Source organism: Camelina sativa, chromosome 3 (assembly GCF_000633955.1).
Source record: "Camelina sativa cultivar DH55 chromosome 3, Cs, whole genome shotgun sequence".
NCBI lineage: Eukaryota > Viridiplantae > Streptophyta > Magnoliopsida > Brassicales > Brassicaceae > Camelina > Camelina sativa.
Window position 1 is genome coordinate 11358611 of NC_025687.1, and position 11529 is coordinate 11370139.

General features: G+C 36.0%; 4 protein-coding genes and 1 pseudogene across 6 annotated transcripts; 1 reads left to right on the top strand and 4 right to left on the bottom strand.

The window, feature by feature from the left end:
- LOC104776574 (uncharacterized protein At1g27050) lies at positions 8-874 on the bottom strand. The gene is made up of 2 exons (XM_010500672.1): positions 486-874; positions 8-401 (listed from the first exon to the last, which is right to left on the bottom strand). Exons 1-2 carry the CDS (start codon positions 831-833, stop codon positions 126-128), a joined length of 624 nt encoding a protein of 207 aa, XP_010498974.1. The 5' UTR covers positions 834-874; the 3' UTR covers positions 8-125.
- LOC104776575 (homeobox-leucine zipper protein ATHB-54-like) lies at positions 1515-2837 on the bottom strand. The gene is made up of 3 exons (XM_010500673.2): positions 2478-2837; positions 1912-2261; positions 1515-1836 (listed from the first exon to the last, which is right to left on the bottom strand). The coding sequence occupies exons 1-3, from the start codon at positions 2587-2589 to the stop codon at positions 1618-1620; spliced, it is 681 nt and encodes a 226-aa protein (XP_010498975.1). The 5' UTR covers positions 2590-2837; the 3' UTR covers positions 1515-1617.
- Positions 5193-6759, bottom strand: LOC104778859 (annotated as a pseudogene).
- Positions 7747-8330, top strand: LOC109130434 (RING-H2 finger protein ATL80). The gene has a single exon (XM_019239947.1). It carries the CDS (start codon positions 7899-7901, stop codon positions 8328-8330), a length of 432 nt encoding a protein of 143 aa, XP_019095492.1. The 5' UTR covers positions 7747-7898.
- LOC104776576 lies at positions 8836-11529 on the bottom strand. 3 transcript variants are annotated; one of them, XM_019243649.1, is made up of 13 exons: positions 11413-11529; positions 11263-11324; positions 11089-11166; positions 10938-11013; positions 10771-10841; positions 10542-10643; positions 10357-10446; positions 10150-10224; positions 9889-9921; positions 9716-9787; positions 9497-9526; positions 9237-9352; positions 8836-9163 (listed from the first exon to the last, which is right to left on the bottom strand). In XM_019243649.1, the coding sequence occupies exons 1-13, from the start codon at positions 11465-11467 to the stop codon at positions 9127-9129; spliced, it is 897 nt and encodes a 298-aa protein (XP_019099194.1). In that variant the 5' UTR covers positions 11468-11529; the 3' UTR covers positions 8836-9126. The 3 variants fall into 3 exon arrangements, with proteins under 3 accessions (XP_019099194.1, XP_010498976.1, XP_019099193.1); XM_010500674.2 differs by having other exon boundaries at positions 8836-9148; positions 9464-9526; XM_019243648.1 differs by having other exon boundaries at positions 9464-9526.

Consider the following 11529-nt stretch of genomic DNA (forward strand, 5'->3'; position numbering starts at 1 on the left):
CGTCTGATAGAATTTGAAAGAACCAAACTTTACTCACATACGAGATGAGAATACACTTTGCTAAACTCATATAAACATACACATTTTGAAAGAATCAAAGTTTGATTTTAGAACTAAAAAAACTGTTATAGGATATCATCATAAGCTACAATATCTCTCTGTTTAATCTCCCTTAATCTCGCCGGAGTTCCACCACCGATCTCTCCGTCGTTATAATTATTATTACTTCTCGGGTTGACTATAGCTGACACTAACCTATTACTTCTCCCGTGTTTTCTTAATGGCATCACAGGTCGAACAAGCTTAGACGAAGACGACGGCGTCGTTTTATCCTTTTCTTCCCCCACCGTTACACCTTCCTTCCACTTCACCAACGGATCCGTCGCCCAAACCACCTCCACCTGCAACACACACACATACATAAGTACACTCCAATCAAACTCTACTTCCCAAATTCTACAAAAAATTGTTTGATTTTTAGTTACCTTTTTGGAATCGATGGATATACCAAAAGAAGGCTCGTGACTACCAGCAATGGCTGCTTCTGCTGACTCCACGGTGCGGTACGAAACGGATCCGAACCCGTCTTTGTCGATTCGTATCCGGGAGATTGAACCGTAGATCTCGAATCGTGATTTCAGCTCCAGGACTGAACAGTTGGCGGGAAGTCCCATAACGATCAACGCAGGTGGCGGCGGAGGTTTGGAGATTGGTTTGTCAATGACTTCATCTTGTTCCGATGACGGTGGTGGTGCCCATGGTCGCCGGCGTTTCGATATTCGCGCCGGTGTGTTGCGGTATGTGTAGGGTTTGTCTCTCTTGCGGCTCATCATAGCTCCTTTGTTACTTCGCTGAGTCCCTTCAACTATCTTACCTTTTCAGGAAATATAGAAATTAAGTTGGGTTTAAGGTGAATGGGCTCAGATTTAAGTAGTTTCAAGGCCCATTTATTAACTGGACTGTCCATCCGAGCGTGTAACAAGAGACAAACCAGAAGGGTGGATCCCACAAAATCCAAGTAAGTCTTTGCTTCCACTCATATATCGCCACGTGTTGTTATACAACTCCGACAAGTTTTACATGTTGGCAGAGTTTGTAGATCCTGCTGACGTCTATGGTTTGGATCTCAGTCGTTTGATCCGTGCACTATCACAGTTTTGTCTGAATTTTGAAATAAGGGTTGTCGGTTGTGTAAAAATGTATTATTAATTTTTGTGATATATGGGATTATTTATTATCATTATCATATCAATTAGTGCTGGTCTTTTTCTCAAAACGAATCTATTCTCATTCATTTTTCTACTACTTGCTGATTTATTGACTAATAGGAATGTGTTCTCACTTTCTAATTTGGTGGTTTATATGCAAAATTGTAGCATAAGAATTATTACTATATTTATAGGTCCCATATCATTTGAAAAGCACAACTTTTCAATTCTCTATAGTCGTTGAATAATACGGCCTTGCCCAGTTTCATAAAAATTCATATAAATTAGAGATAACTTACAAGGCAGTTGATAGTTTTATTCCATCCCAAGAATATTATTAACTCTTAAGATAAGGAAGGAGACAATGAAGATATCTTGAGGCACACGTAACATATATAGACTTATACCATCACAACCTTAGATTTGAAGTCGTTAAGGTTGAATCATAATAAAGTCCGAGAACTGCGAGTTCAGGGAAACTGTATTGATTTCCCAAACCTTCTTCTTCTTCACTGTACTTCGTGTTGTAGCTTTTCACCGAACTACCTTCTTTCTCAAGCTTCTTCGTCTCCATAGCCTGTGGTTCAAGATTCTCTTGCATTCGCAGCTTCTCTTTGAGAAGGGCTACCTGTTTGAGTGTTTCATCAAATTTCTGAACATAATCTCTATCAAAATTGGCTTGTTATTTTAACAACAAATGTACCTTGTTTTTCAGGTTTTGGTTTTGTAGATAAATAACGTCCCATTCAGTTTTGAGCTTAGCATAGCTAGCTTTAAGGGAGTCATAGTCGTGCTCGAGCTGTTTCGTCTTGTATCTAGCCCTTCTGTTTTGGAACCAGACAGCGACTTGGCTTGGCTGCAGCCCTAGCTTCTCGGCCAGCCAAAGTTTCCTGTCTGGTTCTAGTCTTTTCTCTTCTTTGAAACTCTCCTCCAGTAGACGCAATTGGATTGGTGTCAGCTTCCGTTTCTTGGTTATCTCACGCTTCATGTTGCTCTCACATACGTCTTCTTCGTCCACGGTGTTAGTCTGTGTGTTACTCATTGAGCTAGATCCTGAAATTAAGATGAGAATGGGGAATGACACCAAATCTTATAGTAGAGAATCTGGTCTACGTCACATGAGGCTCTTCAAAGTTCTTTCTATATCTTTTAATCTGAGTGGATACAGTTTGGAGATAAAGATTCTTCCAAAGGTATAATAAAAATGTGTTTTGAGAAAACACACAAAACCAAAAAACAGAATTTAAGAGTTGTGGAACAGAGATATACCATAATAGGCAGAGTGAGCACTCGAAGGGAAGCAAGAAGGAGGAAACTTATGGCCATGGCTTTGGTTTTGAAACCAAAAGAAAACTTCTGAATCAGTGTCTGAGTTTTCCATTTGTAACTCTTATAAATGAAATGTGGAGTCTATTACTGCAATTGTTGGGACTATTAAGAGTCTCCTTTTATAAAGAATAGATTAAAGAATGAAGAAACACAGAAGTTACAAGAGAAAGAAAAAAACGATTCCTTTTGCTAGTTTAAGTGTTTGGTAAGAAGAAGGAGACGAAGGTGCTGTTTTGCCATAATAGGGATTATACTTCTGGTTTATAATTAGCTTTTACATTTTTTTCCAACCAAAGGCCTCTCTTTTTTGAAAAGACTCAATTCTACAACATCGAATGCAATTTGTTAATAAATGTAAATTATATTTAGAAAAAAAAACATCAAGAGTAAATGATTTCGCAAGTTGAATTGGAGATGCTTTGTAATCACCTGTGTTGTCTCTACTTATATTGCAAGTGGGTACAATATTTCCTTAAATAACACAAACAATCCATATGTACTACATTTGACGAAAAGAAGAAATTTTAAAAGTGACCCATTCTTTTTGTATTCCCGTAAACATCAGATTCTTTTGGTTATTGGTTTTTGGTTTTGTGAAAATTGTGAACGTCATGGCTGTCAGAAAGTATTTAGCTTGCTTTTGTTTATTCACATTATGTATGGTTTCTTTTGTATGGCTTGTGTCATTATGTGACGTAAACAAATAATAATAGTACTGGTCTCACTCGCATAATCTTTTCATTATTTGTTTTCTTCTTTCGAATTTATTTAACAATCCCCTCAATATTGCATGATCTTGCATTAATTTCGTAAATTTCTGATTTGGGCTTTAATGTGTGATGTCTCTCTACTTTCGTGGAATTTACATAGAAATTTATATTAATAATTTCGTTTCTTTTTTTTTTTGGTATAAGGTGGTCGAGGCTTCCACTAGGGACGGTTTTGATATGGGCTACTTGGGGATGAAAATGCTTCCCGCTTCCACATACTGTGATGTAAGTCACAAAACTGAGTGTGACAAGCTACAAAGTCTTAAACATGTGTCAATGTGTGCAGCCCAAGTCAAGCTCATGTGATGCGTGTGGCGAACCTCTCACATGTGAAACATGCAGAGAGATGATCAGCGACGTTGTGACTTGTGCGTGGATACAAAGAGTGGCCGATTCAAATATTTTTTTTCCGGAATCCAAATATTTAATATATATAATTTAATTCATTCAAAAAAATATTATTGTTATTAAAAAAACTACAAAAGTAGTTGGGAAATTACAAAGACTTCGAATGTGACGATTCCTACAAACTTGGAAATGGGAAAAGTGGGAGTTCTGTTCCTGGATCATAGGAATACCAAGTCCTAGTTATTTATTTCTAACAAGAAGCGAAGACCAACTATGTTTTGTTTTTTTTTTTCAGACAGGATTGAATCAAACTCTAGGCATCTGAGGTGAAACGCGCGCTTTCCAAGATGTTTTCTGCATTATCGAAATCAAAGCCGTCGCGTCTATGATGCTCTTTAATCTACAATTACGGGTATGTATATAATAATGAATACAATGGACCAAATAATGCATATATGATGAACAAGGTCAAGGCTATTTAACAAAAAGTATTATAAGAACTACCACTTCTTATATTAATGAGTTAAAGATCACCAAAGATTAGAAGCCGAGTGTAACGACAATATATGGTTTGAGGAGAATGTTATACGTAAAAAACAGAGGAAGTATATAATAGATGTCAAACTAATGTTAGTACTGATTAATAGACTAATAGTGCTTGATTCGTTTTACAATTGCGAAAATTTCATAATAAAGAATCCACTAATATCACCGAAGTGAAGAAGACATACCTTAAGAGTTTTGAAAGTGAAGTGGTCGTAGAAGATCTTCGCGTTGTCCACTGACTGAACAAGTTCCCATATTTTCTTCGCCGTCGGGTTCTTCTTTAGGTACGTCTGCAGTATATTTCCGAACACATTTCGAAGAAATGTTTCACTTCCTCCCTGTTACATCGAAGTTATTATTACCGTAATAATAAGTCTCATTTTCTTGTTTTCTTTTTTCTTCTTCTTCATATAAATCAAACCTGAGAGAAAGAACCTTGAACGATGAAGTGTCAGGCGACTCCAAGGAATCTATGTAGAAAAATCTTTGAGTTTTGTCTGAGAAACTGACCGTAGCTTAGTTGTTCTTATTTAATCTTGTACTTGTATTTTCGTTATTATTCGTTCTTCTATTGTGTTATTAAATAAAGGAAATAAAGACGAAGGAGTCACTATTATTTTAAGCTGGTTTTATCAACCACTAGTATTTAAATACACTTTCAAGCGTTACAACGAATCAGAAAATCGAAGGTCGTGCATGCGGCAACCATTAGAGAATAGTACGTAACATTTCCACTACTACTCTCTCCATTTTTATATCACACTCGCTTCTGTAACTCATCTAAAGAGGTGTTTATGTTATTTTTGGAATTGTATTTATGTTCCATGGTTAATAGTTTACGCATCAATAGTGAATACATTCTTACTGGGCTAACAAATGGAACATATTATGTCCTTAATTAAATCCGAAGAATGTCCATTCCTTTTCGTTTTTCTTTTTCTTCCTCATATATATTCTTCAATATACTTTTTGCTTACTATGAATCTTTCAGTAGGTGACTAAAATCTTATTTATTTTACAAATCATGACTCCTGAGGAGGAGATTATTATTCATACATATTTAGCTTATTAAGTAATCGTCACTCCACTGCAAATTCAACATCAAGTTTCTCCAACATTGCTGACACTTGTAACAGTAGACAATCTTGACTCACTGACATATATTTCCATTCTGATTAAATAACCGTTATAGTCATAGAAGAGGACACTCCAATGAAAACCTTCATGAGAGGAATAAGTAAAGAAACTAAATTAACCTTAACTGTTTAAGCACTCCTCCGTCCTTAAGTTCAAATCCTTTTTCTTCAAAATACTCTTTGATGCATTTGATGTCGCTAAAACGGTATTTAAGACGATGAACCGCAAAAGCAACATGGTTCATCGTGTAGCCGTAGACAAGCGTCCATGCCACAAATTCGCTTTCTCTTCATCATACACAATTCAAAATTAGATTAGCTCTATAGCCATCAAATGCATTTCACTAAAGATCACTATGTGGTTTAAGATTAGAAACTTATAACAAATACTTGGCAAGTTGATTGAAATCAGTGGATGTTGGCTACTCCCAAATTAAAGACCCCAAAGTACTTGAAAGAACCGCTTAATTACCACCTTCAGGTTTCAAATACTTCCTTATGATCTTCTAGTTAACCGTAAATTAGGACCAACAATAAAGTAATTAGATATATTATTATAGACTAATTATATAACAACGTTATATATGTTTGAGATCATTTAATTTTGACCTGCGATTCACGGTTTAGTTCATCCACGAGCAGCTCAGCTATAACAAGTCGTGGCAGAGGGCCATTGCCTATAACGTAACCATTATCGACGACGTTAACATCCGGAGGAGAAAGCCAGAGAAAATGTACTTTCTTCTTTGGAAAATCAAGTCTGCCTCCAACTTTATATCCATAATCCATGAAAAACTCGACAAGGAATCTATTCCGTAACCATCCACCTAAAGCAAAAAAAAAAAAAAAATTGAGCCCACAAACAAACACAATGGTCAAAAAAAAAAAAAAATCACAATTGTAAAATTAAAAGTCTTAGAAATAGCAAACATAAAAACCCATTTAGCTTTAGATTTAAGTACTCCACCATAACTAATTTCTCAGAATTGATGCCGTTCAAATTCTTAATTAGTATATTAGGATGTCTAGCTAGAGCACCAACTTGTTAAGCTTTCAGATCATGCACACAATTAGTGTCACCAAATCTTGAAGAATAAAAATCATACCGTAAGTGTCCTGAAAAAGAAGTGGTCGTAAGAGATCTTTTCGTTGTCCACCGATTTTACTAGTTCCCATATCGTCTTTGCCATCGGGTTCTTCCTCAAATACGTTTTCAGTAAACTTTCCAACACATCCTGGAGAAATGTTTCACTTCCAACCTGATGAAAACTAATCATGTATTATAGTGATGATTAAGTAATTTAATTTTTATATTTAGAATTTTGTAAATAAGAATTAACTTAAAGAAAGAACCTTGAAGGATGAAGCGGAAGGCAAGTGAAGCGAGAAGATCTTTGAGCTCTGTGTGAGAAACACAGCTTTGTTTGATTATTTTTACTTCTTTTTATCGAAATTTATTCGTAATCATTATAATGCCGATGGGTCATGGCCTCATGGGATATGATTACTAGCGAAGAATAACTGAACTGAATTTTATGGAGCTAGTGGGGGTGTGTAGGGAAACCTTTCAACTTTTCTTTCTTTCCATAAATCTTAAGAAAACCCTTTAAGATTGTTTCTTAGGATTTACAAAAGTTTTCTGGTTGTAGAAAATGTATAAAGTTAAAGCATTCTCAAGAAATATTTTCTTAATATTTTGCTAGCAATCTTAGTCTTTCCAGAAATTTAATACATAATTTGTAACGGATTTCAGTTATATACACCCGTTAAAATTATGGCTGATATAAACTAATACTCAACAAGATTCCTTAGTCCTCAAAAAAAAAAGAAAAAAAGAAAAAAAAAATTTCCTTAGTCCTCAACAGTTCTTTTGGATTCCCTGAATTCTTGTCTTTTCTTTGTATCTACCTTTCTCATTATTGCTAAGCTGAAATTATTATATCGATGGGTAATGGGTTCCATTGACAAATTCTTGTCGGGACGAAAAAAAGAATGGTGTATATATTATTTTTTCTTTGATAAAAGAATAGCGTATATATAAGTTTCCCTAAGATGTTATGGGACGAATTTATGGGGCGTGATCATTTGTCTTGTATATGATAGACACCGAACGGGATTGTCTCTCTCTCTCTTTTTTTGTTTTTAAGATATCTGTGATTCCTTCTCTTATTTTTATTTATTAAAGCTTAACAATACAACAAACTCAAATTTATTGGAAACAAATTGCAAGATTTATTTCAAAAACTAGTATGTCTGTTTTTGTTTCTTATTAAAATTTGGTACAATACACAGTATAGATGATCCGAATGAATGAGAAATAACCCCAAAATGAATAGGAATATAATACATAATTCCTTTTCAAAGTTGGTTTTGGAATTAAAATCCTATACAAACTCCATAAACAAATAATATCTGCATTGAAAAATAAAACATACTTAAATTACATAAATACTTATGATGATCTAAGACGGTAAAATATAAAAGATCAAACACACGTATATACGCACTAATAACCTAGATCGTGAGCTTCTTTGATCTAATCTCTTCGAGGACTCTTACTCATGACTTCTCCTCTTCCTCCTCCTTTCTTCGACGTCTCGTCAGCCGCAGCAGTGACAAATTCACCTGACCTAACCATCGTCGGGTTCTTGAAGTCATCAGATTCGTTCCCACTCTATCTCCTAATAGCGATGATCGTTTACATCTTCCAACTCCGCTATTGTAACTGCTCGGTTGAGCACAAACCAAAACCCTTGAAGAAAGAAATTTTAAAATCTCTCCCGAAACTGACGTTGTCGTCGCGTGAATGTGCTGTGACTGTAAGGGTTTGTAGGTGTGTAATATGTCTTGAGGATTACGTGGCAGGTGATGTGGTGCGGGTTTTACCACAGTGTGGACATGAGTTCCACGCTATCTGCATAGACAAATGGTTTCAGTTAGGCTCCACTTGTCCTTCCTGCCGAAGCATCCCAGTTTTTGTATCACCACTTTGAATGTGCATGGTGTGATCCGTGACCCTGAATAGAGTTTTTCCCTAAAACTTGTATATATTCTAACGTTGTTGCTATTTCTTGCTTTGGGGTTCTTGTTTCGATGAGCCTCTGACATCTGTTTCTCCTACCTTTGTTTTTTAAGAGCTGGATGAGATCTATGGCAAGATAACAATTTTTTAACGTAGGAGTATGAACCAATTCAATGTAAACCAAACCGTATAAATATGGTTTTATCTGTTTACCTTTTGGAATTAGGCTAACACTACGATGACAAATTTACAACAATTTTTGTATCAATCAAATCTTACATTTTATTTCATAGCTTTCTACATCTTGTTCCACAGCTTTTTATTTCTTCTTAGTCGTCCAACTTTTGTTTTATACAGATGATTCCTTTTACGGTTACCATATATTCTCGTCTTAAGTAAAACTGTAAAATAAATCTCTGAATTCTGAAGCCATATTTTATCTTAACAGGGCTTTGTATTGCCCACATGCATCACAGGTCTTTGGTGTTATATATATAACCCCCACATCAACTTTATTTTAAATCGTATCAAAATCCAAAAGTGGACACAGCACATGTCCATGTCGATAAACAAACTCCAGTTGTTCAAGGAAAAACATCCAAAGTGCAAAACCAAAATACGAAAAGACCCGAGTTTGTGGGGGATAAAGCCAAGGCAACGAATAAATATAAGAGAGCTTTCTAAGGCTCACGAGAACATTTGTATAAGTCAGAAGTTTTTTTATATATACATCCCGCAAGCCTAACTGCCATCAGGAGACTTCAATATCAACACCTAGCTGAAGTAGCCCTGCATTCACATTTCCTATAATCACACCTCTATAAGAACATATCAAACTCACAAGGGAGACAACAGTGAACAAACAAGATGATCAAACCTTGACAACAATGGCCTCGACTTCACATTGACCTTATTCAAACTGATTTGTTTCACTGTGGTTGTCACCTGTGTGCCATTGCTTTCAAACAGCTCTTCAGTCAAGTTTTTCAGCCCCTGAAACAGATTAGACGAAATATTGTGATCAGTATTTCCATGTAAGTCTGTTGGAATAATGTGAATTAAGTAGTTTCAAGCTGACAGGTCTTGTCAAATAAGAAAAAACACCTTGGTTTCAACATCTGCAAGTAAATTACGAGCCTTCTGGTTTACAGGAAGTTGAAGCTGTCCCTGTAAGATGAAGTTAATTACTTTGTGAGATAAACAACCATAATGTATATTTGCATTCCAAAAGTTAGATATAAAAGAAAAAGGATACAGGACACTTTAAAATTTTAACACCAGAGACAGGTATATAAATATACAGAGGAGAGAAATAGGGAGATCAATTCGATTTAATTTATCCCCTATACGCATTACCATATCAGGCAGATTTGTGCTCTTGCCTCCTAAATAGTTATACAAGTGTAGCATGACAACATTTGTGACATCCTGCCACCAGAAGCAGAAATGAAATCAGTACTGAGTTACCAATTGCAGGTTATTCTCAGGCTATTGATAGATACTAATAGAACATAAAAAGATGAATGTACCTGCTTATACTCCAGCGTGTCCAACTTCCCATCCTGCAAAAAAAAGGTTAAATGCCAAAATAATTAGGACAGATACTAAAAGGAATAAAATACCCTAAAGGAGAATTCTGATTCCTTATCTAAGGACTATGATTCACAGCTGCAATCGCTGTAATCACGACGGATGCAGAAATGCACACGTCAATGAGTGCGAAAGAGATAAAAACTATTGACCTTCAGCATTTCTCAAATATGGCTTAAAAAAATAAAACCAAGACTCACCAGTCCAGTAATTAGATTATGCAATGATTCCAAGTCCATCTCAATTGAGTTGATATCCCCACGAGCCAAAATGACCTGTTTGGCATAAAACACAAGAACAATACATTGGTCCAAAACTGTTCAGCACACTACAGATGCATAACAAGGAAAGCCAATCGTTCTAATCATAGGAACTAAAGAAAAGGTAAACATCATCATGACTGATACCTGGTTATTGATTTCCTTGGAAAGATCAATCTGCTTTTCTACCTTATCATCCATATTCTGAATCTTTTGCGTTAAATGCCGTTTTGCAAGCTGACAATCAAAACCATTAAGAACCAACTTAACCCCTGCAGCTTAATATATCACCAGAAACACCATAAGTAGAGCAAAAAAGAAAAAAAACTCACAGCAAGGGCCTGAGAAACTTGCTCCAGATTCTTTGTTAAGTTAGCCACGGCATTAGCCATGTTGGCTTTTGTCACATACATAAGGTCAGTGAATGAGAGTCCCTAATCAGTGAAAAATCCGACACAGTATTTAGTTCCCTATACAACATTGAAATCTCCTTTGACAGTAGCGGTGCGAACGAAGAGCCGAAATCACAAGAATCAAGAAAATCAAAAACTTAAACCTCACCTTCCACCACATATAACCATATCCTAGAGCTCCCAATGCAGCAGCAGGAACAGCAAGAGCTTGTAGGTTTGCTAACAACAATAAAAAAGAGAGAGAGAGAGACTGATGAACACAAGATTCTAACAAAACTACTTCAGAAGAATTACAATTCCCTAATCTTAACATACCACCAGAAACTCCATCCATGACAGTTATATGCTGCTGAGAAGCTAGATGTCGAACCTCCATAGCTAATCGGCGAACCTTTAAATTGAAAAGAAACATCAATACCACCATTTCTCACCAATATTCCTAAATCCAAATGGACAACAGTAGTACCTGAGCAGCTATGGCATCAGAAACATCAGAATCACCATCAGATCCCTCTCCAGATTTCTCCATTCCCTTCACCAGACCCTATTATCGAAAGAATCAAATCATTCACAACAAATAGTTTCTAAGGAGAGAAACCAAAAACAAAAGAAAAACACAGAAATCAATATAAGTAAGTACCTGCAATTCACCCAACAAATCGGACAATTTCCCGTTCTTCATCATGATCGTACCAGTATAACCTTTTGAAATCGGGGAAAACGTATCAGATCCCAAAAATTAGCAGCGCAGCAGTAAGTAAGTAAGTTAGAAACCGAGTGAAAAAATTACCTGCTCCGGCTAAGAGGAAGATCCTTGATATACCAACTCCGGCTTGCATCGCCATAGCTCCGACTGATTTGTTACACCGCCGCCGAGTTGTCGAGCTTTGTGTATCTCAAAATCGGG

Excerpts from the sequence above, each read along its gene's own strand:
- LOC104776574 (XM_010500672.1), bottom strand. The coding sequence starts at position 833 with ATGATGAGCCGCAAGAGAGACAAACCCTACACATACCGCAACACACCG. Across the intron at positions 402-485 it reads TATCCATCGATTCCAAAAAG|GTGGAGGTGGTTTGGGCGAC; the intron begins GTAACTAAAAAT and ends TGTGTGTTGCAG.
- LOC104776575 (XM_010500673.2), bottom strand. The coding sequence starts at position 2,589 with ATGGAAAACTCAGACACTGATTCAGAAGTTTTCTTTTGGTTTCAAAAC. Across the intron at positions 2,262-2,477 it reads TGCTCACTCTGCCTATTATG|GATCTAGCTCAATGAGTAAC; the intron begins GTATATCTCTGT and ends TCTTAATTTCAG. Across the intron at positions 1,837-1,911 it reads ACCAAAACCTGAAAAACAAG|GTAGCCCTTCTCAAAGAGAA; the intron begins GTACATTTGTTG and ends ACACTCAAACAG.
- LOC109130434 (XM_019239947.1), top strand. The coding sequence starts at position 7,899 with ATGACTTCTCCTCTTCCTCCTCCTTTCTTCGACGTCTCGTCAGCCGCA.
- LOC104776576 (XM_019243648.1), bottom strand. The coding sequence starts at position 11,467 with ATGGCGATGCAAGCCGGAGTTGGTATATCAAGGATCTTCCTCTTAGCC. Across the intron at positions 10,842-10,937 it reads CATGGATGGAGTTTCTGGTG|CAAACCTACAAGCTCTTGCT; the intron begins GTATGTTAAGAT and ends TATTGTTGTTAG. Across the intron at positions 9,353-9,463 it reads TTGCAGATGTTGAAACCAAG|GGGCTGAAAAACTTGACTGA; the intron begins GTGTTTTTTCTT and ends AATCTGTTTCAG.